The 23,845-nt window shown below is 38.9% G+C and overlaps 1 protein-coding gene across 1 annotated transcript; it reads left to right on the forward strand.

Moving 5' to 3' along the window:
• Positions 1-1,483: 1,483 nt before the first annotated feature.
• LOC113028553 (WD repeat-containing protein on Y chromosome) lies at positions 1,484-23,845 on the forward strand. Its single transcript, XM_026178928.1, has 19 exons — positions 1,484-1,728; positions 2,641-2,878; positions 3,066-3,212; positions 6,538-6,660; positions 6,739-6,910; positions 6,994-7,040; positions 7,127-7,279; positions 7,426-7,614; positions 8,561-8,752; positions 8,871-9,338; positions 9,444-9,593; positions 12,206-12,390; positions 12,916-13,055; positions 13,759-13,907; positions 13,985-14,199; positions 18,499-18,629; positions 19,178-19,230; positions 19,361-19,491; positions 22,221-23,845. Exons 1-18 carry the CDS (start codon positions 1,658-1,660, stop codon positions 19,448-19,450), a joined length of 2,913 nt encoding a protein of 970 aa, XP_026034713.1. The 5' UTR covers positions 1,484-1,657; the 3' UTR covers positions 19,451-19,491; positions 22,221-23,845.

The following is a 23,845-nucleotide window of genomic DNA, read 5'->3' on the forward strand; positions in this document are numbered from 1 at the left end:
CCATCTGGTGGCAGTACCCGGATGCACGACCTGGTCTCTCAGCAGTCCCTGAAATAGTCACGAAATGTCTATTGGACACGAATTTTCATGCATTTATGGATTTTAACCTAACTGAAAAAAAATCGGGATCAAACGTGTGAATACGTGAGTAGTTTTCATAGGTCAGTCCATCGTTTTTTGTTTTTTTTTCAAATTATGGCTTTAACTACCATATTTGTGTTTTTGAGGTCTAAATTGCTATTTACAAGTTTGTAGTTAATTCTCCATGTCGATGTTTGTGTTAGTTTCAGAATCTTACGTGTGTGTGTGTGTGTGTGTGTGTGTGTGTGTGTGTGTGTGTGTGTGTGTGTGTGTGTGTGTGTGTGTGAACATCTTGTTGTTTAAGCCTTGTAGATAAAGGAACTACAAGGCGTACAACTGAAAGTTTCGGAGCGTCCAGGTGGTAGTTATGCAGGTATGCAGTTAGTGGGGTTGGGTTAATTGGTGATTCTTAAATTGGTGTGAATGTGTTAAGCTCCAGTCTCCCTGACAGGATGAGTGAGAGACAATGGATGAGTAGTTCTGGGTAGTTTTTAATAATGTCTACTAACAGTATATCATATTTTAAAATATATATAATACATATACATAATGTTTCCTCTAACAGTTTCTGCCTGTGCAGGTTATTCATTCTGGACACACCAAAACCAAAGTGGGGGTACTTAATAATATAATTATTAACATATGTGTTATCATTTCCACTTGTCCCTTTTTATTTTTACTTTTTACGTGCATTATAAAACACTCAGTGGGTCAGTTTGAGCTTATTCATTATTATTGACTTCTTGACTGTTATTGACTCTTTTATCAGATGGATAAAAGAAGGTTGCTTTAAATGACATTGCAAGCCTAAAAGGAGATCAAGTTCAAGGACTTGCTCAGCAGACTGTGAAACACTGGGACTTGAGTATATTCATTAAACATAGTAAGACAGCACTTTTGATAGCTCATTATAAGGAAGAAAACTGCTGCTGGTTGCCTGGCAATGATTAAACTACATCAGTTGAAGAACGGTAAGAATAGCTGAAAATATGCCACCATATCATGACTTTTCGCTTTTACCCTCTCTTAATTTTGAATATAGATGTTCCTGATTTAATATCTAGGATTTCTGGACAGTCCTACTTATGGTAGAAACTATATCCCATATACATAGATTCTTGATAAAGCTCAGAAAGCTCAGCCTTTTCTTGGTGGTGAATAACTTTGCTTCTTTAAATGATTAACCCACAGAGGTCTGTGGGGTTTGTGGCTCTGTTGCCCCAAATAGACTTTGGAAATTCTCAGGTCTCCTTGGCAGTCTCTTCAGAGATGTGTTGACTATCTTTTGTCGGTGTGGTCAAACATTTGCGACCGATAGCTTCTGTGGATGTGGACATTCCTTCCCTGTCTGAAGACAACAGGCTTTGTTTGAGGACTGCATGAAAAGCGAGAGGAGTGGACAGAAACAACGGCTGTGCATGGTTAGGCTCAAGGCACAGCCAGGATCGCGGAGTCGACTCAACTCATTTATACAGAAGTCTTGGCTTCTCTCTTCATTTCTTTTTTCATGCTCACCATAAAAGAAGAGTTTAAGGAGGAGTTCAGACTGTGATAAAGGTAGAATCGGGCTATCACTATGGATACTTTTAGAAACAAAAAAAATTTGTGGACACTTTATGAGAAAGAGGTGCCACACAGCAGGTTTTGGTAAGTTTTTTTCCCCTTGTTTGGTCTTGGCAAACATAAAATATTATTTTTAATTAGGGATTGCTTTATGTAGAAAATCTGTTTTATAAACTTTGCACATTGATATGGATTTTTGTCACCTCTGGATAGTAGTGCCTGCTAACACATTCTTATATCTGATTCTGTCCTATATTTTCTAATAAGCTAAAAAAAAAAAAAAAAAAAACATTTTAACTTTCATTATTTGTACTTCATTCCATTTTTCCACCTTAAACAATTCATGAAAAGTCAATAGAAGCTGAACACTGGTATCAAACGTTCAAATAACTTCTTAAATTCACACATTTCTCCATTCATTTCTCTTCCATCCACTCCACACAGTTTAAACTCAGAGACAACAGCTTCTTTATTACTTAATTATTTTATTGTTCCATTTGCTGATTGTAAGTAATGTGTATGATGTAAAGGACCACTCATGCATGCCCCAATGGACCAGGAAAATACCTCACAATGGTAAGACATGTGACTTATTGTTAGTTTCCCTTAGCAACAGGCCCACACCGGAGGTGCTGGTGGCAGGGAGCGCTTTTCTTAAAAACACATCCCCCTAACTTTACATATTCTTTCATTACTTATTCCCTTTATTTGAAAAAAAAAGTGTGTTATATCAAAACTACCACATGGGAGTGCTGCACTCATTCTGCAGTGAGCTTTTTACTAGCTGTCAGTGATGTAATGGCTTCAATAAAGAATCAGAAATAAAAAATAAAATAGGGGTTAGACACTGAACTTAACAGTTCTTTAATGCTTAAGAAATGATCATGTTTTTATGCTCAGTTAAGCTGGGGTGCTGCCTTATTGGCAATGTCCTCCACATTTTATTCTACTTCTGCTCTTTCGTTTCACTGATCATTGATGTGCTGCTTTCTGCAGTGATCCGGCCTGCGGTGTCAGTCCTGCAGAGAAACTGAGCCCAGAGCACCTACAGCTTCTGAGAAATGCTTTTACCTGTTCAAAGGCTGGACTTGAGACACAGGAACACAAGCTGAAGGGAAGCAATAGAGGTACAAGTGAAGAACGTGGATTGACGTTTGAGGAGTTTTGGGATGTTCTGAAGTCTGTCATCGGCCCAAATATTGAGGACACGTGGTGCAAGAGATTCTTTTATGAGGTAAAAAGTAATAAAGTTTTTTTATAAGTCTTGACAAAACTGGATGCGGGTTATATTGTAATCCACGATTTAAAAAAAAGTTTATAAAACAGCATCCTGTCAGTCTATTACTGGTTTGAAGTGACTGTCCTATTAAAAGACAACAGTGGTGTATTGCTGACTTGACTCTTACATTCTTCATGTCTAGGTAGATATCAGCTGCACTGGACAAATAAAATGGCAGCAGCTGTGTTCCTACTTGCTTTTGGAGTACACTGAGCGACAGCGGGCCTCCAATCCCACAGCTGCTCTGCTGGAGGCCCAGCCTCAGATTAGACACTGCTCTCATAACAAGGTAACTCTGGTGCATCGTGGTCAGATGGTCTGATTTTTAGACAGTTTTTTTTTAATTACTTACCAGAATTAGGCAACTACCTAGTCAAAATTAACATTTAGAGAATTCAAGTTTCAAAAACCTCCCAAAAGCTGAGTGCAGCAGAAAAAAAAACTGTCTCAAAGCAAAATTGCTATCCAAATACTAAAATGAACAACATTATAATATGACTTAAACAAACTTGGGGAAAAGAAACTCAAATGGATTAGAGTATTTTGTATCTCTAAAGGAGAAACAGTTATAGAGAGTAAATGGTCAGTGACTCCAAGTTAGTATTTGGAAAAGGACATAAAACTTAAAACAATATGTAATCACTTTTTAAGAGTTTAATGGTATATTACAAAATGGAACATTTATATTTTACTACCCAGTAAAAAGAAATACAGAGGAAATGGAATTAACCATTAATAAATGATTTGTACAGTATAAATATATTAAAATCAATGACAACTTACTTAAATTGTAAATTGTTGTTGTATATTTAGACATTCAAATTATCTATCACTATCAGATATTTTAAAAGAAAAGAAAACATTTTTTACAAAAATATTTATATGATCAATAAATAATTCAAATGGGAAATTGATTTATGGAAATCAATAAACAATAAGCACTCAATAAAAGTCTCTTTTGAAAACATTTTTCAATTAATTAGAAGTAAGATTTTTTTTAAAAGATTTATTTTTGAAAATGTAATTTAAAAGCGGCATACACATATACATTAATAGATATGATACCAAATATACTACTATTATTAATATAGGCTACTTTTTCTAATGTTAATGCTATATTTATTTCCTAAACGTTTGATGCTTTCTAATAGGTTGTTTATACTTTCATGTAAATAAAGTAGAAAATGTATCAAAATATTTTGGCATGCTGTGTATTTGTAGGAGATGAATATACAAGCTTCTTTACAAGAAAATCCAATACAGCAAGTCACTTTTACTTACTTTAAGCTAGTTTAACTAGTTTAGGCAAAATTTATTTGATGAATTAAATTACTACTTTCAATATAAAGATTATCACGCATATAAATAAAAAAAATCAACACTGCAGCACTACAAAGCCTTTGTCTATTTAAAGCTTGTTGGGTTTTTTTGTTTTGTTTTTTAAAAAGGTTTTATGTCCCTTGACAACTGTGTAAACTTTTTCTTCATTTCAGCTAAGCTAACAGTCTCTAGTAAAAATAACAATGGCACAAAGACAAAGTTAGCAACTATAGAGTTAGCAACTATAGAGTTAGCAACGAAAAAAGACAGAGCCATTGTTCATGGAAGATGACCAACAAAGGTAAGAGAATATAATAATGTTGGACTGTATTAATTTATTACCTGACTTCAGAGAAAAGTATTAGGTGGTCATATTTTTTATAGGTTATTTAGCTTGTTAGCCTAGCTTAAAGAGTTCTTCTGTGGCCAAAAATTGTGTCTTAGGGCTCTCTTTGGCTACGTTCACACTGCAGGCGAAAGTACATCAAATCTGACTTTTTTGACCCTATGCGACCCATATCCGATCATGGTATGACAGTGTGAAAAGCACAAATCCGATATTTTTAAAAGTGATCTGGGTCACTTTCGTATGTGGTACTGAATCTGATACATATCTGATGTTTTAGAAAGCCACTGCTGTTTGAACGGTCATGTCGCATTAAATCCGTCTTTTACGTCACCGACACAAGACAGATGTCTTGTTATTATCAGCGCCGGAGAAGACATTGCAAACGTAGATGTTAGTGAAACTGTTGGGAAGACAACGTTGGAGAAACGTGAACATTTTATTTGTACTGTATAATCTGCAGATTCTGACAGAAATCTGCAACTATACTTTGAAGCACCGCTCCTCTCTAAAACCGCAATAAGGATAATTATTAGGCCATTTGTAAATAACAAAATAACTTTATAACTTAAAGCAAAATTGGGAAAAGTAAAGTCTGAAACAAGTCTTTATATTAAGGGCCATCAGTCAAACAATATTGTTTGGTCTGGGTCTAAACAGAGCACGTTGTGTGTGACGCCTTCTTTTGCGCATGCGGGCCGCTTTGTGGGTGTTAGGTGACGGCTGTGTGCAAACAGGAATAGGACCCAAGATGCAGACTCCGGACACAAACTTAAACCAAAACAGCTTTAATGCTGAACGCAAACATAACATAACTGGGAAAAACTGAAAATAAACTAACACCGGTGGACTGGCAAAACACACAGCAAAATAAACGGTAGATCGCGACACAGACACAGAGAAACACAGGGCTTAAATACACAGAGGGAGCAATCAGGGAATGAGTAACAGGAGGGAAACACAGCTGGGACAAATCAGAACTGACGAGACCAAAGAAGCGTAACCTGAACACACTGAGATAAGACAGAGACCTTCAAAGTAAAACAGGAAACACATAACACAGACTCACATGCAGGCACTACAGAGGGAACAGAGACGTGGGACCAGGGCAGACACAAACACTGACTGGATGTGGGGATACAGCAGACAGGGAAGACAGCAACTATGGAACACAGACAGAAAACCAGAACACTAAAACTCTAACCAACCCCACCCAGAGAACCTAAACTAAGAATGATCCTAAAACCCATAAAGCAAAGCTAGAATATAATGAAATAACAAAATCAAAGAACCAAAAACACAAAACACTGGGTCAACGACCCAGGGACCCTAACAGTGGGTTCACACTAGAGCGCGTTTGCTGTCACATTTTATTTGTAGTGTGAACAAGCAGACAAAAAAATCGGATTTGATCAAAAAATGGGAATTGAGCTTTAAGACCTGCAGTGTGAATGTAGCCTTTGAGACATTTTGACTGGTTACAGTAGTGAAACACATGATTTGTGATGACTTTCTTGCCTCAGCCATAATGGTTACAGGCTAACTGTGCTGCACTAAATGGCTAAAGAAGCTAAACAGACCTTGGAACTCATTATTTTAATTATTTTCACCTGGCCTGTGAAGATATTCTCATATATTATTATAGTATCATTCGCTACTTTTGGATTTCACCCTGCAGGAGTTAAGCAGGGCAGTTTGCCAAACCTTTTTAATAACTCTAGGGTTCATCAGGGTCTGTTAAATCTAACCAATGTAAGTATAAAAGAGTGCACTCAGCTGCTCCTATAAATTATAATGAATAAAGTGTTCCATTACTATAATAGATGAAAGATGAAGCATCTTAATTTTTCTGCCCTGAGTTATATGTTATTTTCGACAACCATTACTTTTTTCCTCCTGTAACCTTTCTCTAATTGATTACACTTGTCTCATACTTATTGCTCTGCAGCGGGAGCCAACAGTTCGTGTGGTTGCTCTTTCCCATCCTCCTCCACTCCGCTATATTAGCGTCAGTAAAGGGGGTCAGATCACCGCCTGGAACAGCAGCCTACACACCCTCAAAACTTTAGGGGTGAGTGACATCATGTTGCTACTTTAATATCCACGTGGAATTACAGCACACTCACTCACGTTTTTCTATTTAAACCAGCTTGCTGGAGACCCAACAGAGGAAGTGGCAAACACAAGGAGATTCAGGGGTTGGACCACCGATGCGGTGTACATGGGCAACGTCCACAAGATTGCCATAGCAACTGACTGCAGGGACTTGCGCTTTGTTACTATTTCTTCAAACTGTTTGTTGGAGGAAATTCACTTATATGGTACTTTTATTCCTAACAAAAACCAACTAAACCACGTGAAGCCCGGAAATATTGTTAACTCTTTGTCCTATAATTGCTCCCAGGGTTTCGCAGTGTGCCAACCTGTCTGTGTTACTGGTATGATGTGCAGGTAGGACAACTGTTTGTGTGAGATGTTACTGTTTTAGCTGGATGTCTCCATTTGGAAAGCACTAAATGCATCACTTCAATCTAAAGGGTTTTCACTCCAAGAGTCTAGAACAGCCTCCTCTGCTGCTACTGGGGGATGAAAAAGGAGGAGTCCACCTGATGTGGTTCCTAAACTCATCCAAGGGACTTTTTAAGAAACCATCAAAGAGAGACAAAGGTCCACAAAGGATCTTTTTCCAAGTAGGTTTTCCCTCCTCTATTTACTGAATTCTGTTACAGAAGCATGGAAGCAAGAAGCTTTGAAGTGTTGCTGCTTACACTACAACTTTTCCTTAAACATCATTTGGACTCACTGTTTTTTCTTGTTTCACCCTCGTTCCTCACAGGATCTTGGTGAACACAGCGACATGGTGTCCTATCAACACATCCCCAGCATCCACCAGGAACCAATTACCAGAGTAATGTTTGAACCCAGTGCCAATGTCATCATGACATCGTCAGAAAGTAACACCACATCTGTGGTCTTTATGAATGTGTCATTGAAGCAGGAGCCTTACATTTGGAAATTTAACCAGGTAATTAACAAGGTAACAAGGTCAGTTTGATTGATAATACACTCATTGGCCACTTCAAAAATACATTTTTCCAGCACCAGGTTGGACCACTTTTGTGAGCATTATTTATTTATAATATTTCATAATTATTGTAGTACTGAACATGTAATATGTCATCTGCAGTGAAAACAGTTGCTATAGCTTTCATTTTAATGTGGCCTCTACATGCTAGAGTGAGCCAAGCCAGGGTCAACTCCGTTGATGTCAGGACATAAGCTCATTAACATTACCTGTTTTATTTTGAATACATTTATTTTACCTGAAGAAATTAAATCAAATGTGTTCTTATCCTCCCCTTTGCCTTCTACATTTTAGTTGAATTGTTTTATTTATAAGATCTGGTAACATCACTGACTTCAAATCAACTTCTCATGTTGTGGCTTTTAGACTTTGTTGTGATTTTCATAGTTATCCACTTCTGATCTGGATCAATGTCAGTCAGACCTGTGTGTCACAGCACTGGGGACTGGGTGACACAGACCTACGAGGGCAGGTTGACATGTGAAAATAAACTCTGTTTAAGAGAGAAAGAGTTTTATATAGTATTAAATGTCCTAGTGTGACAGTGTTACAGTGTAGTAAATGCTGTTATAACTGGCCAGTTTTATCTAGAAGAGCAAACACAGCAGTATGCAGAAACAGACAGTGTCACCGGCTGCTGTGAAAGGAGTAAAACTGGGTGGTGATGCTTCCTGTCACTCACAATGGGTTTGTTTGTTTTTTGTTTGTTTTTTTGAAACCCAAGGTTTACTCTCCAAATAACTGTCTGAACATTGTAAAACAAAAATCTCAGTCATGTATCTTTGAAAGGAAAGAAGCATTTACCACCACTTCATTTATATTTTCACCTGCATAAAACACCATCTTCTGTATACTATACGATATTAATGCTTTTGCCTCATGTCAGGGAGCCAAGTGTTTCGACTACAACGCGTCCCTACAGTTGATGGTTACAGGAGGCTCTGACCGAAAAGTCAGACTGTGGTCACAATATGTGACTTCAAGTCCTGTGGCTACACTGCCGGGTCACCACACCACGGTACTAGATGTTGCAATTTACCAACATGTCGGGCAGATCTTCAGCTACTCTAGAGATGCTGTGAGTGAATTAGGATTTACCATAAATGCATACATAATTGTATATTTTATGTGAATATATGCTAGTAGAGCTTGTTTATGTTCGAATTAATGATGATGCATTTGTCTTCTTTTGCCAGGAACTGAGAGTTTGGGACATTTCTACCCATCAGTGTTTGAAAGTTCTCCGTCTGCAGTTTCCCTGTCTGCAACCAGGTCGCATCCCAGAACATGGAAATTTCCCCTTCCTGTTGCTTAGCCCTCCTCTTCCTGATGAGATGCAACCTCATTTAGTGGTGGCCTGCAAAGATTACCTGGCAGTGCTCAATCTGTCAGAAAAGAGAAGAGGAGGAGGTGGTTGGTTGACTGATGAGGAATTCAGGACAGAATTTAAACAGGGTCCATACCTCTCCTGCGCCTTGTACAACCCCACCCTGAGGCAGGTGGTGACTGGACATGCTGACTCATCAGTCTTTCTGTGGGATGTAGAGACAGGAAGGAGGCGGCTTTACATTTTAAATGCTCATGGAGAAGAGGTGCTCTCCTCTATGGCACTGGACTCCTCTCACAGAAGACTAATCACGGGAGCTCGTAATGGCACTATTAAGGTTCAATACATCTTATTACTTATTATTATATAGAGAAAGAAATTTGGCTGTAATGCATCAATGTGTAAAATACTTAAATCAGAGTGTTGGCCACTCCCCAAGCAGGTGTGGAATCTACTAAATGGCCTAAACTTACACAAGCTGGAGCCCGTCACCAACTCTGAAGTCACTGGGTTGACCTGCCTCCATGACAACCATTTACTGGCTGTGGGGTGGAACCAGTGCATCACTCAGTACAGCATTGCAGGAGACAAGGTAAAATCAAGGGTGCGTTAAAGTTATAATCCACACATAAATACAGTTTTAAGGGTTACTGAACACCAGGCTGGAAAACAATGTTTTTCTTCCTGCTCTAGTTTTGCAGAGAAGAAAGAAAACGTATTTTCAGGGAGGATTATAGTTTATCTTTCCATCCTAAAATATCCTAAAATTAAGATTGACTTGGTACTCTGGGTTTTACTATCCTTTTCGGCTCTGTCTTTTATCTAAAAAAAAGCTCCATGGATGCCATTTATACAGTCAACACCCATCCATCCATCCATCCATCCATTTTCTTTACTGTTTCAGGGTCAAAGAGCCTATCTCAGGTGTCATAGGATGAGAGAGGCCAGGTACACCTTGGACAGGTCACCAATCAATCACAAGGCAAACGGCAAAGAGAGACAAGCATTCACAAATGCACCTAAAATTATTATATTCAACGTAACTTATATGTAACGTGTATATTCAACACAGCAAGAAACCAGCTGGCCTGTGGTTTTGACAGGGATAACTGTAAGTTTTCCAAAAGCAGTAATGTCTAATCGTCACAGGAACACGCTGAATTTGTAGGCAAACAGCAGAATGTGAGCTACTGGAACTTTTCTGTTGTGGCTTGCAGTATTGACCAATCAGGTTTGATCAGGCATTGGTTAGGTGCAGATAAACAGTCCTGTAAAGAACAACAAGCACTGAGAGTTTGAAAGAAGAAGGCAGAATGTCCTATATCTTATGCTGCTTGTATGAATATATAGAAACATAGGTAAGGTGTGGTAGATGAAGCACGTAAGACAAACGTCACCCTCATCACCAAAATTCAACTGTACCGCGCACTAGTATTGCCCATTCTTCTCTATGGATCCGAGACCTGGGTCATCCTCAAGCATGACCTCAACAAGCTTGAGGTCTTCCACGTGCGCTGTTTGCATCAGATTATCCGGGTGTCCCCCCGTGACCGTCTCAGCAACAGCACAATGCGTAGTCAATGTCACCATCAGCCCTAGATGGAAGAGCTGATCCAGAAGCGACGACTGCAATGGTTTGGCCACACACTAGGGAATCAAGCATGACGCTCCCAAGAAGACTTGGATCAAGCAAACTGAAGACGATCTTCAACAATGACGTCTAATCCTCAAGCAAGAAAAGGTCAAGGCCAGATCGCAAGTCTTGGAAGTGCATCGCTGACAAAGATGAGAACCCTGCGGCACCCACAGCGACGTATTGGCTTGGTGGACGACCTTCCCTGCCGACCGCCAGCTAGGGACAAAAGAAAAATAGTTGAAGCACGTGAGGGCTTTTCAAGCTCTCAAAACTACTGTGATCTGGATGACTGAGAACCTCCATAGGCAGCAAAAGACACGCTAAAATGTGTTCTCAGAACTATTTTGCTGTAACTTGATAATGATTAACTTTTATATTTGCTTTTTAAATTTACCTGCATTTGTAACACTGACCTTCATCTCCACACTCTTAGTCATCTGACAGTAGCTGCTGGTTCTCAGATTGGAAAGGCAGTGAAAAAAATTCATTAGCTGTGGGTCAAGAAAGAACAACATAAAGTATTAAATGCATTACATAAACTTTTGATTGACAGGGGATTCTGGGTAATGCAGTCCACCCAAGAAGCTCAGATATATTAAGATGCTATAAAATTAGTCTCACAGAGTTTTAGCCTTGACATTTTTTTTTTTCTTGCTACAAGTTCTTTCCCAGATGTTTAAAGCAGCGTGATGAGTCCTACACAAACAGCTGTCACCATAGTGACTAATCTAGTACAGACTCAGAAAACATTTAAGTGTTTTTTTTAAGAATGCCAACAACAACTTGGCCTTAAGAAGACTGTGGTCCAAATTAGGCTCAGAAAATATTTCCTCCAATAGTAACACTAACTTGTCCCATCATATTCAGTATAATAATTCAGAAGTCTTGTGTTTTCCTGTCAGTAGTGAAGAAAGTCTCTAAAGTCTTTTCAGCGCATAAATACAAACCCACATCCACCTACAGCTATGCATGCTGCTGCACAGGTCTCAGTGTATAAATATATAACAGTCTGCATTTGCACATTATTCTCAAGCTTCAAATTCTTGTGTTACATTTTACCTTTCAACCTTCAGCTGCCATCTGCTCTGTGGCTGGAGTCATCTGTTAAAGCGAACAGTAGTATTTATGCTTCTGCAGCAGATTCTTAATGCTGCTTTTTTCCTTTCCTCTGCCCAGTTACATAATGTTTCTCACTGTAAAGTCCCTCGCTTAAGCAGAACTTAGCTTGTCTGTTTCGTTATATATTTTTTTCATTTCCAAAACCTAGAGGGGCAATCACAAATCAGTAAATTGCACTTATATATATGCATACGTTATATACGCCCCTGGTAAGTTCAAATTCTTCACACAGCCATAATTTGTTTAAAAAAGTCTACTGCAACATGGTACACTTTTTTATGAGCAACCTGGGGAAGTAAGTAGAGCTTCTACAGAAGAGACAGATTATTTCACCTCATTTATAAACTGTGTTTATAAATGAGGTATATAGGTATATAGTTATCATCATTTCAACCAAAATGCTTGTGCACTAAGCTGTGCTTTATTTTTCTTTTACTCGTGCACTGAAGGACTTGAAGGTGAGAGCAGACATGTCCTGGAAGTCCAGCGGTGTCCACAAATCAGACATCTTGGCTGTGTGTCAGTGCTCCGCTCTGAGCGTTGTTGCTACAGCCAGTTATGATGGAGAGGTAGTGATCTGGAGCATGGAGACACAAGGACCGATGCTCCACCTGCAGAGAGGGACGCAGGCACGGTAAGGAGATGCAGCTCCGAGTGCTGTCTTGCAGTCAGTGAGGGTTTACTATTAAACTTGATGTGTATGACTTGCAGGTTTTGACACAAAACAAATCAGCATGGATCAGTTTACTAATGATTTATCTACTAATTTACATCGTGTTTCTTGTATCCCAGATCAAATTTTGTTGCTGGCGTGGTAAAAAATTATTTATCTTTGGCTCTCTGCAGTCTTTATTGACGATAACACACAATAAAAGCTTAGATTAACAAATGTTTAAATAACATGCAGATTATTATTGAAATATCAAATAGATGTAAAATGTCAGAACTCAAAAAAGGTATTCCTTTTATCATCATGCATGAATGATAAAGGTATAAAAGAATAAGTAATTAAAGTAACGAAGACATAATCAAACTAATTTCTCATAAATTTTCCTGACAGTTAATTAAATGATGAATAAATGAAGTCAAGTATCTTGCATCCTTAGCTGATAGTGACATATTCATGATTGTGGTTTTCTTTCTGCTTGTGTGCGTCCAGGTCAGCTCTCCCCGTGGATAGCATCTTGTTCCTTCAGCATCGAGCTGGCAGGAAACAATTAAGAAACAAGGGTGTCCTAGTGTCATCCCAGGGTGGTTGGCTGTGTTTTTGGAGCATCACTGATGACAATCACAGTTATGGTGAGTGGGATGCACAAGAAAAAGCTTAAAGAAGAGATTGATGTGAGGTCCTTTAAAAAAAAAAGATGCTGCAGTAGAAAACATTAATCTAAGATAAAAACTCTTAATCATCCGTCACTTCTAATTCTCCTCCTCCCATAAGAAGGATTTACAAACAGCCCTTGCAAGCAGTGACAGTTAGGCTGAACTGTCGACTTGGCTGCCAGCCGGTACCATTCCTGGCAGCCCACAACTATGTCTCTTTCCAGATCCCATCTGTGTTTAGTGGTGTGGGATTCATGCACTGTAACCACTGCATATGGGTACAGGCTTGCATGAGTGCATTTGAGTGAACTGTATGTCTGTATAGATTTATATATGTATCTATGTGTCTGTGCATGCTTCCAGCAGAGAGGGGGATTTGAAATCATGACATAAGAGGAATGCAGGTGACAACTAAAATCTGTTGAAGAGTTTGCAGTTTGTCTCAGAAGTACTTTTGTTATTGAAGTGAAGAAAGAATTCTTGAAAATGGTACAAAAGCAGAATATAAATAGATTTGCTTGCATGCACTTTTGAGTGAACCAGCAGACTTTTTAACTGCCTATAAAGATATATCCAAGCCTATTGTTACAAGAAAATTTCTTTTAGATTGTACTTAGTACTTTATGCTTGGATGAGTTTATGAGCACAAGTCTATTTTTTCTGTGTTTTTTCCCTCCAGGTCATTTCTACGCTCCAGAGCAGCCAGGTGAGCGTGTGCTTAGCCTGAACTCAGATCAGTCTAAAAACACCTTTCTGGTCTCAGGTGACACAACAGGCTCACTTCAGATTTGGGACATTTCTTCCTTTGCAGTGGACATCCAACCTGAGGTGTGCTGGGAATAAGATTGCACCTGGTGCACTGCACCTCATATCCCCATATACTTGACATATTTTTCTTCATACAGGCAACTTGTGAACAACCTCCACTGCTGCTGCAATCTTGGAGGGCTCACAAAAGGGCTTTGATATGTGTGGAAGTCCTTGAAGTGTTTGACAGACTGTTTGTCCTGACAGCATCAGTTGATGGTTCTGCTGGACTATGGACAGAGGACGGCAATCATGTGGGGTTTTTTGGGCAAGAGGTGACGTGGAATATCGCTGACCCAGGAACTTATCATAGGTAGGTAAACTGGCTTGTGTCTTCATTAATTATTAAAAAAAAAACACATAAAGAATTACAGAGAGCATTTTTGGATGATGGTTCTGGATCTGCTATTTGAGTTATTTTGGCTTGCATCCTCTGCAATCTGCCTTGCAACCCACCTCCTCCATTTCATGCTGTTCATGCTGTATCCAACTTAATCAATGTCAGGTCTACCGTGCATTCCCATGCCCCTGCTCATTTCTGCATCTTTCCATGCTTGTGCATGGTATGGTGGAAGGTCCCAGCAGAGGGCCGTACATCCAGATATAAACAGCTGTAGATGGAAATAACATTTTTATTGTGACTAGTGGTCTTGACAGAAATGTGTTTAATACACACAGGGTAAGAGGTCAGTAGAGAGAAAATAAAATTGAGCCAAAACGTCACTCCTTGTTCATTAGAGGCAATAAATGCTAAAAGTGATTGCACACATAATAATTTGAAGCACAATTTTTATTATACATGCCAAGTTTCAAGATGAGGCTTGCAAACATGGCAGTCTTTTGAGATTAGATCATTCAAGAGTATCAACAACTAGAAGAGTGGCAAATTAAAGCTGCCAGTATCAAACAGAAGACAAGTCCAATAAGTGATAATATCAACAGTGCAGGGTTTGTACCAAATCTAATATAAGTATGAAATGTAAGAAATGTACGTCATGATTGAACATGTTCTCCAAAATAAACTTCCCTCACTGTTCCACAAACATTTGAGTCTTTAATAAAAACTTCATTTTGGTTAAAGGTCTTAAACTCTGGCTTGGCTCACATCTTTGCTCTCTGTATTTCTGTCACATGCTGGGTAACATGGACCATGAAGGAGAGAGCTGTCAGGAATAATTTAATTTCAGGGGATGGAAAAAGCACAGTTAAAGTTAAAGACAGAGTCAGCACATGCTTAGAAATATAAATAAATGTCTGCATAAACCTCACGAGGAGCAAAATCATGACAACAGTATTGTTTAACTTATGGAGAGTGTACATTTAATGTCTGTGTGAGGAAGAGAGTGACAGAGCCAAAGTGTAAATAGAGTGCTGCAGGGATGATGTTTTTTTCATTAGTCATTGTTTCATATAAAAAAGGAGACTTTTTTGTAGGTTTTTAAATTTAGAATAAGCTTTATGTGAAGTTTGTGACATTTACAACAAGATCATCTTTATGAATTATCACCAATATTAGGCTATAAATAAGCACATCTGGAGATAAAAAATCTTGGATGCAGTAAAACTTGCAGTTGCTCCAATAGTAGAAACAAACAAGCTCACAGCCTTTTTTCCCACCTTCATAAGATCCAAGGGGTGGGGGGGGGGGGGTTAGGAGTGAGGCCACTTTTAGTGATAAGTAGTGACCACCAGAGATGGGCAGTAACGCGTTACTTGTAACGCGTTACTGTAATCTGATTACTTTTTTCAAGTAACAAGTAAAGTAAGGGATTACTATTGCAAAATCGGTAATTAGATTACCGTTACTTTCCCGTAGGAACGCTGCGTTACTGCGTTACTAAAACCGTGATTTTTTTTGCGAGAATGTCTCATGACAGTGACGTAAGCAAGTGCGACGTTGGTGACAGCAGCTGTGTGCAGATCAACAATGGATAATATATCGAGTGCGGGAGAGAGTATGAGCGTGCAGCGTTTAAAGTGTGGAAGTACTGACCTTACTTTGAGTTTGATTCCATAAAAAGTGACAAAAACATTAGCGTCCATCGTGCGTGGGAAGAAAACTTCTTTTTACAGCGAAAAAAAACCCTAAACTTCCGAGCAAGCACCGAGTAGCTACGACGTGATGGGAAACTCACAGAGACACTCGCGCGGATTCTTCAACTGACCGCAGCACACCTACACCAGGGTAACCCTCCGCCTACCCTGCTCCTGCTTTACAGGTGAAAATAGAGCAAAAGGACCGCTGAGTCTTTGACTTTATTTATTTTCTGCTGTGTTTTACTTGCATCTGTTTGAAAGAGTGAGTGAAAACACAAAAAATATTTTATTTTATGTGCTGGAATGTGTAGAAAATAGGTTTAAATGTTAAACTAATTTATTCAAGTCAGAGAATGTTGCATATAATTAAATGTTTTGCTTGATGCATAAAGTTAAAAGATTAAAACTGATAAAACAAGTTAAAAAAAGAGACTTTTCCATTTGATTACATTTTGTATGATGGATTATGTAGAAAAAGTAGAATTGGGCTGAAAGATCTATCACTTTATCACCTCTTCAGGTTGTAAATCGTGTTTTTAAAAAGTAACTAAGTAACTAAGTAACTAAGTAATTAATTACTTTTGAAAATAAGTAATCAGTAAAGTAACGGGATTACTTTTTGGGGGGAGTAATCAGTAATTAGTTACTGATTACTTTTTTCAAGTAACTTGACCAACACTGGTGACCACCGACAATATAAAACCTGGATGTAACTTCCAGGTCTGTCTGAAGACCAACTATTAGATGTGGTTGCAAAAAACAGAATCAATGGGAAAATGGACTATTTTGGACAATTTTCTAGAAAGGTTCAGTCACTAATTTTGGGTCACATTGAATAAAAAAACAAAACAAAACCAAAAAAACTTGCTTTGTAAACACAGTACTAGCTTCTTGCCTGTCAATCGTTGTGATTGACAAGCGAGAAAATGGTACTGTGTTTACAAAGCATGCACAGACACATATACCAGGGCCAATGAGCGTGGAGTTCCACAGTTACACCCGCCCTTTCTAATCACGTGTAGAAAACCAACACGGTGACAGAGGAAATGCTCATTATAGCAGTAATTACTAATAATTATTTGCGTATGTGCATTGTGAAATTTTTGTAGCAGCTTGCTACTATAACATTAAGTAATAACTTACCATGAGGCCATCTTTTATATATAGTCAATGACTGTGATGATGTTTAATAGGCCTAATAACATCCATAACCTCATTTAGCCACTTTTCTTTTTTTTCTTTTTTAGCAAACTACAGGTTTGGGAAGTGTAAAAGATTTAAAATTGTGTTTGTTTTGTTTTTATAGATTTTATATTATAGAACAAAATTGGAAAATCTCCTACATTTTTATTAAAGACAGACCTTATTTCAGACAGAGAAATTAATAATAATAATAATAATAATAATAATAAAATCCCATTAACTTTGATACAACAGAACTTGAAGTGGAAAATAATAACTCAGTTCTGAGTTTTAGCACTCATTCAAGCAGCTTCTTGTCAGTTATACTCTTTATATGGATGGCACTTCACCACTCTCTGCTGCTGCCACTTTGGCTTCAAATTCTGTGGGTGGTTTAATCAGCAACCCACAGAGCACTAGACAACACGCAAGTGTCCTTTAGCATACTCTGGTTGTAAGGGCAGGTTCACAAAGCAGCTTACATGTTTGCTTACCAGGTTTTAACCCAGCAGTATGACCAGGATTTTTCCATTATTCCAGCCCAGCAAGCTCAACGAGGAAGTAATGTAACACACCATACCTCATTCAACCACAGTGCAGGTCATACTATGCATATAGCTGCACAGACTGAGACCTAGGAAACAGTTTTCTTCCATTCGAGTCATCCTAGCTGACTAAACCTTTATAGCCCTAATTAATAGAGTTGGATTTTTAAAATGTAGTTCCCACCTCAGCAATGATTATAAACATGTACAGAAGTGACAACTACTGACATAAGGCACCATCCTTTAGGGCATTTTTACTGTGCAGCCATAAATCAAACACTGGCTCCCTAAATTGTCACTCAGTTATTGTAACTTTGAGAATTCATCTTTTATATCTGACACAGCAAGTGTAAACATCGTAACTTCACAATATAGCAGTTTTTCATGTATGTAACTGCGTCACAGATGGTACCAATTAACTTTTAAAGTATCTTTAGCCTCATTTTACCACTAATGTCAACTGCTTATCACAATAAAAATGCTCTGCCGGCACTTATTAGCTTGTAAAGTTGTGAAGTTGAAATCTTGCATATGTTGAAGTCATTATGTCAGTTTTAACTCATCCACTAAAGCAGCGCACGCACAAACGCACACACAGACACACACACACACACAGAAGGAGCACACAGAGTACTCAAATGCTTCACCACAGAGATCGAGAGCAGTAACAGCTCTGGTTTGAATCAAATCTAACAACAAACATCCTCACAGATATCGGCCTCTGTGACAAATCTTCATCCAATAGGATCACTGACCCATGTCTTGTCTATCAGGAGCTTGACGTGCATGAAATTGGCAAACCCATATCTCAAGTAAACACTGGTATTGTTTTGCTCTGACACTCTCAGGAATACACGGAACAATCTGAGAGAAGAGAGGAGGACTGAAGATGAAAATATGGAAGGCAGTGACGTCCAAAATCAAGTACCTGACCCTACTAGCCGTGATCAGACTTCACAGGAAGAATGGTGTTCTGAAGGTAAACACACACACACATACAATCAAGGCCGTTTCCAGTAACATTTGGCTACCCCTTCCAGTAATTAGCCATTTCATCAGATAACCTTCTGCACACATATGTGAGTTTGCACAGCTGCTGCTGACAATGTTCATAAAAAGGGGTTAAACAGTGCAGGTCAGGATGACCTTCTAAGCTAATCTAACCTGATACTCAGATTCTATCATGTCCAATTTCTGCACATTATGAAGAGAAGAGTCAGAGCATTCTTCACATTCTCCTCCTGCAAAGTTTGGAGCTCGGCTCTGGAACATTTGGGCAATGTTCTCCTTTAGACACACAGGCCAGAATGTTTTTTCTTTAAAAAAACCCACAAATACTCAAGGTTGGTGTGTGAGGGTGTGTATCTGCGAGACGTTTCCTACACTTTCCTCTCACAGTCTGCCATTGCTCAGGACTTGCCAAAATAAGCGATTAGCTGTGCTTTTTCTGCACACACACCCAGGCAGACATACACATGTATGCTTTTACCCACTTTTCTTTGTCTTTTGTCATCCATCCTCTTTCAGCTTCATCCACCCAAGCAGGAGTGAATGACCACGAGCAACCTCAGCAACCTATGGTAACCTGGGAGGACAACATCAGCTGCTGCTGAGTGCATTTGTCATATTTAGCTCTATTGTTTAGCTACCCCTCCCTCATGCAAACACAGTTTTTCATCCTCCATCTGTACCTGTCTATGCGTGTCTCAGTATTCATGTGAGGACCTCTGCCAGACAGTAGCTTTGTGTTACGAGAGGAGAGGACTCTTTGAGGACATCGACCACAGCAATCGCTGCTGATTGGCTGTTTCTTGTCTCTTCAGACTCAGGTGGTCCTGCTGGTGAGATTTGTGCTGATTACTTGATCTTATCCCCTCTCTTCTGCTCCTGCTAGCTTCATGAATACCTTATTTTATGTTCTGTTGGTGTCTTGTGTCTGCAGTAAGAAATAACTCATCTTTTTCATCCTTTTTCTATCCACTCTGTCCCAGACAAATGCCAAAAATTCTGCAAATCGAACTTACAAGAATAGTTCCACATTTTTGGAAATTCATTGTTGCCAAATGTTCCATGAGAAGATTAATATTGTCCATTGCTATTCTAAAAATATTAAGCTACAGCAACCAAATAGCTGAACTTTTCATAAAAGCTGTGTGAATTTGGAAGCTCTCTCCAAAGGTAACAAAATGTGCTCAATGAACCAATAATGCTCACTACTTAACACATCAGCTTGGTGATCTGTACCTTGGTTGGGGAATTACTAGAAAACTGCTGGTGTTTTGTTTGAGGGTTTGTTTGTTTTTTTCCAGTCTTTATGGTAAAAATAGTTTGGTATACTAGACTAGAATGAGGACAAATGATGCCCTGTCCAACCATGTCAAAGTCTGTAGTTCTTCAAAGCAGCCAAACCTCATGGTGTGGTGAAAGGCAGCAGTCATAAACAAGAAAGAATACGTGATATAGTTTAAATGCTGGAAATTTTTAAACACTCTCACCTGGAAAACATTCATAGTACTGCATTTGTTTTTGTTTTTAAATGGGACGATGTTCAAAATACAGATATAAAATATGTTCAAACCCTGGGTTCCTATATTTTACAATTATTTGACCATTCACTAATCACTAATCACGCCTGGCTGTTGCTTCTTGTTGTCATGGCAATATGACCACCACCCTCGCCCATGTCACGTGTAGCTTGCTTTTTGGAAAATGAGAATATACACTCATAGGGCATTTTATTAAATACACCTTGCTAGTACTGGGTTGGACCCGTTTTGCCTTCAGAACTGCTGTAATTCAACAGGGTGCTGGAAACATTCCTCTGAGATTTTTGTCCATATCAACATGACAGCATCATGAAGGTGCTGCAGATTTCTTAGCTAAATATCTTTGATGTAAAACTCCTGTTCCACCACATCCTAAAGGTGCTCTGTTGGACTGGATCTGGTAAGTGTGGAAGCCATTTAAGTACAGGGAACTGACTGTCACATTCAAGAAACCAGTTTGAGATGATGTGAACTGACATGACATGTTATCCTGCTGGAAACAGCCTGGAGAAGATGGCTACTCTGTGATCATAAAGAGATGACCGTGTTCAGCAACAATATGGAGGATATTGGACCAAGAGGGGCCAAAAATTTGCCAATATTGATACGAGGCAGGATGAAGTTCTGATCCCACCATCTGAATGTCACAGCAGAAATCAAGACTCATCAGAGTCTCAGCTTCCTCTTCTGTGGTAACATCAGTGATATCTGGTGTAGTCTTCTGCTGCTGTAGCTCATTATGTCGTGTATTCAGGGACGCTCTTCTTACCTTGGTTGTAACAAGTGTTTTTTTGAGTTACTGTTGCTGTCCTATCAGCTTGAAGAAGTCTGGCTATTGTCCTCTGATCCTGCATCAACAGGACATCAAGTGTCGCTAAATGGATATTTTCTCTTTCTTGAAGCATCCTCTGTAAACCTGAGAGATGGTTGTGTTGGAAACTCCCAGTAGATCAGTAGTTTCTGAAACACTCAGAGCAGCCTGTCTGGCACACACAACCATGCCACGTTTATATTCACTTAAATCACCTTTCCTCTCCAGTCTGATGCTCGGTTTGAATTTCAGTATGTTGTCTTGACCATGTCTACATGCTTAAATGCAAAAAGTTGCTGCCATGTGATGACTAGATATTTGTATTAATTTATATTACAGCAGGTGAACAGACAAGGCTTCCAGATCTGAAAAGTAAGGCCAAAGTGGAAGTGGCATAAACGTGCATTCGTTGTCCAGCAGGGGGCGACTCCTCTTCTTTCTAATTGTCTTGAAGTTTATGAAAAAATGCACCCACTGCTCATGTTTCTCTAATTATGTTGTGCTTTCATTTGCTAGTTTCAAGTTGCATTGAACACGATGTGTAAATTATGGTTCCATGTAGAGCAAAACAGACAATAAAATGGGGTATATTATAGATCACAGCTACTGTAGCTTTGTAGTCTAGGTTTCTGGACAACACAGATATACTGGTCAGCACTGGTCAGCACATGCAGCTATAAAAGACTCGATCAATTTTGCAGGAATGCGACAGCTCGGTTTCACCTCCTTTTTAACCGAAGTCAGTCTAAAGTTTTCCAAAAGAGCTTGATTGATGGGAAAGTAAAATGGGACGGAAACAGAAGCAAGAAATGAGTTCTGCTACTCTGTTTAGGATGCATCTGGTGAGAAATTTGTCTTTTCTGATTTTCTTGCTTTTCTCCCTCTGTTGATCTTCTTCATCCTCTCTCGCCCTCTTCTTCTTCTGCCAGCCCTGTCCCTTTCATAAAACTACCACATTGTGCATTTGTGGCCTAGACATGGAGGATGTTTTTTCCTGTAGCTGCCAGTTCAGTTCATGTGGACTGACCATTGAGAGGTCAAGAAGAAGGAGCCCTGCACTGATTAATCTAACGTCTTTATTTGTGATCTGAATTAAGAATGCTGAAAAATGTCTTCCCGATATCGATCTGTGAAGTCTTATATTTGTGTTTTCTGATATTGAAAAGTCTGGTTTTGATTTTTTCTTCTTTTCTTTCACTCATTCCTTCTCCAGGAGGCTTTATTGAAGATTTGCCCACAATCGGCTGTGTGTTTTATCAAAATAAGACTGGCAGCTCAAAGCTCAGCGTGCAGCGTCTGAAAGAAAAAAGTGAGTCAGATGTAGAAAGAGATTCAAACGTGAACATTGTTCCTTTGTGTTCCTTTTATGAAGTTATTTTGAAACAGCAAATTGAATATGTCCTTTTGAATATGCGATGAACTCACTGTGCTGGAAGGATTTTCAGTGTCACTGCACTGTCTCTTCTGCATTTCATATGCTGTATTATTTTTTTTGCCCTTTGTCCCTCGCTTTCAGCTTTCGTCTTATTCCACTTTAATGTTTGCAAACTAATGTCTGTTGTTTGGCCCATTTATTCATAATATACTTCTTTTATATGCAAAAAGAAAAAAATACACATTGGGAAATATCAACACTGTGATGGTGGTGTGCTAGCCTAGCATAGTAGAGTGTAAATTATGTAAATGGATTGCCTGGCTCTGTGCAACAGTATTGAAATTTGCCTAATCAGCACCTCTAAAAGCTCACAATGTGTAACAATGAGAAATAACTTTATGGAGGTTGGGGTGGGATTGTTCTCTGTGCTATTCTTGTTTTTGTTTTTTGAGTGGGTGCAACTTAGAGTCGTCCTCCCAGGAAATGACTATACTCTATTTCCATTTGTGTTTGTAGTATCTATTTCCCATTTTCCTAGCAAAATATGAAGAAATTATGCGCTTTTGTACAGTATAGTGGGATGCTTAGCATTTTGTTACCTTTGGAAAAAGCTGAGCTGTTTCGCTGTAATTCCCCACTTTATGCTAAGCTATAGCAAAAAGAATGATATATAACTATGGAAGGACAGAGAGCTGAAGTAGTTTTAAATGAAGTCTAGCTGTCTGACTTGTTGCAGCTCTTTGCAGATAATTTGAAGCTTCCTGATATGATACTTCTAGGTCATCCAAACAGTCATCTAGACAGGAAAACATCAGAGCCATCGCATCGCTTTATCTCAACAAAAGCCACCCTGTACTTATCATCACAGTTTGGCTAAATTGCAGAAATTGGTGACACAAGACTCAATGTCCTATTTTCATGTGTTTTCTTCATACATTCGATTTTGAAACATCTTTGCACGCACTTTTCCTGTTATTGAAGAACTGGGTTAGTTTAAGTACCGGTATGGATGTTCAAGCGGGGGTGGAGGCATGCTCAGAGCTTCTTCCCTAGTGTGCTTCCCGGGGATAAATGCGAACAGACACAGCTTGGACAAACAGGGCAAGTCATCCGCAGAGCATTTTGCCCCCTCCAGCATCTTCAAGTCAACAGTGCATGAGTGAACTCCACCAAATGTGTTGTCAGAAATATCTCCAGCCTGCTCATGAACACGGATGGTTTGATTTTAAGTCATTACAACTTAACGTTCCTGTCTTTTTTATGCGTTGGCATAAAAGCATAAATATGGCTTGAATTTCGTTTTGTTGCCTTGAAAGCTTCCAATAAGACTGTTGCCTTAAAAGTTAAGTACAACCAGGAGAAACTTAAATAGATGATTTATTCAGTTATGAAAAATGTGACCTCTCCTTGTACTCTTTACGCAAATACGTAATGTAAAAATACAATACTGTGCAAAAGTCTTG

Source organism: Astatotilapia calliptera, chromosome 8 (assembly GCF_900246225.1).
Source record: "Astatotilapia calliptera chromosome 8, fAstCal1.2, whole genome shotgun sequence".
Lineage (NCBI taxonomy): Eukaryota > Metazoa > Chordata > Actinopteri > Cichliformes > Cichlidae > Astatotilapia > Astatotilapia calliptera.

Coding starts and splice junctions, on each gene's coding strand:
- LOC113028553 (XM_026178928.1), top strand. CDS start 1,658: ATGGATACTTTTAGAAACAAAAAAAATTTGTGGACACTTTATGAGAAA. Junction 3,213..6,537: donor GACACTGCTCTCATAACAAG/GTAACTCTGGTG, acceptor ATTGCTCTGCAG/CGGGAGCCAACAGTTCGTGT. Junction 14,200..18,498: donor GACCCAGGAACTTATCATAG/GTAGGTAAACTG, acceptor TGACACTCTCAG/GAATACACGGAACAATCTGA.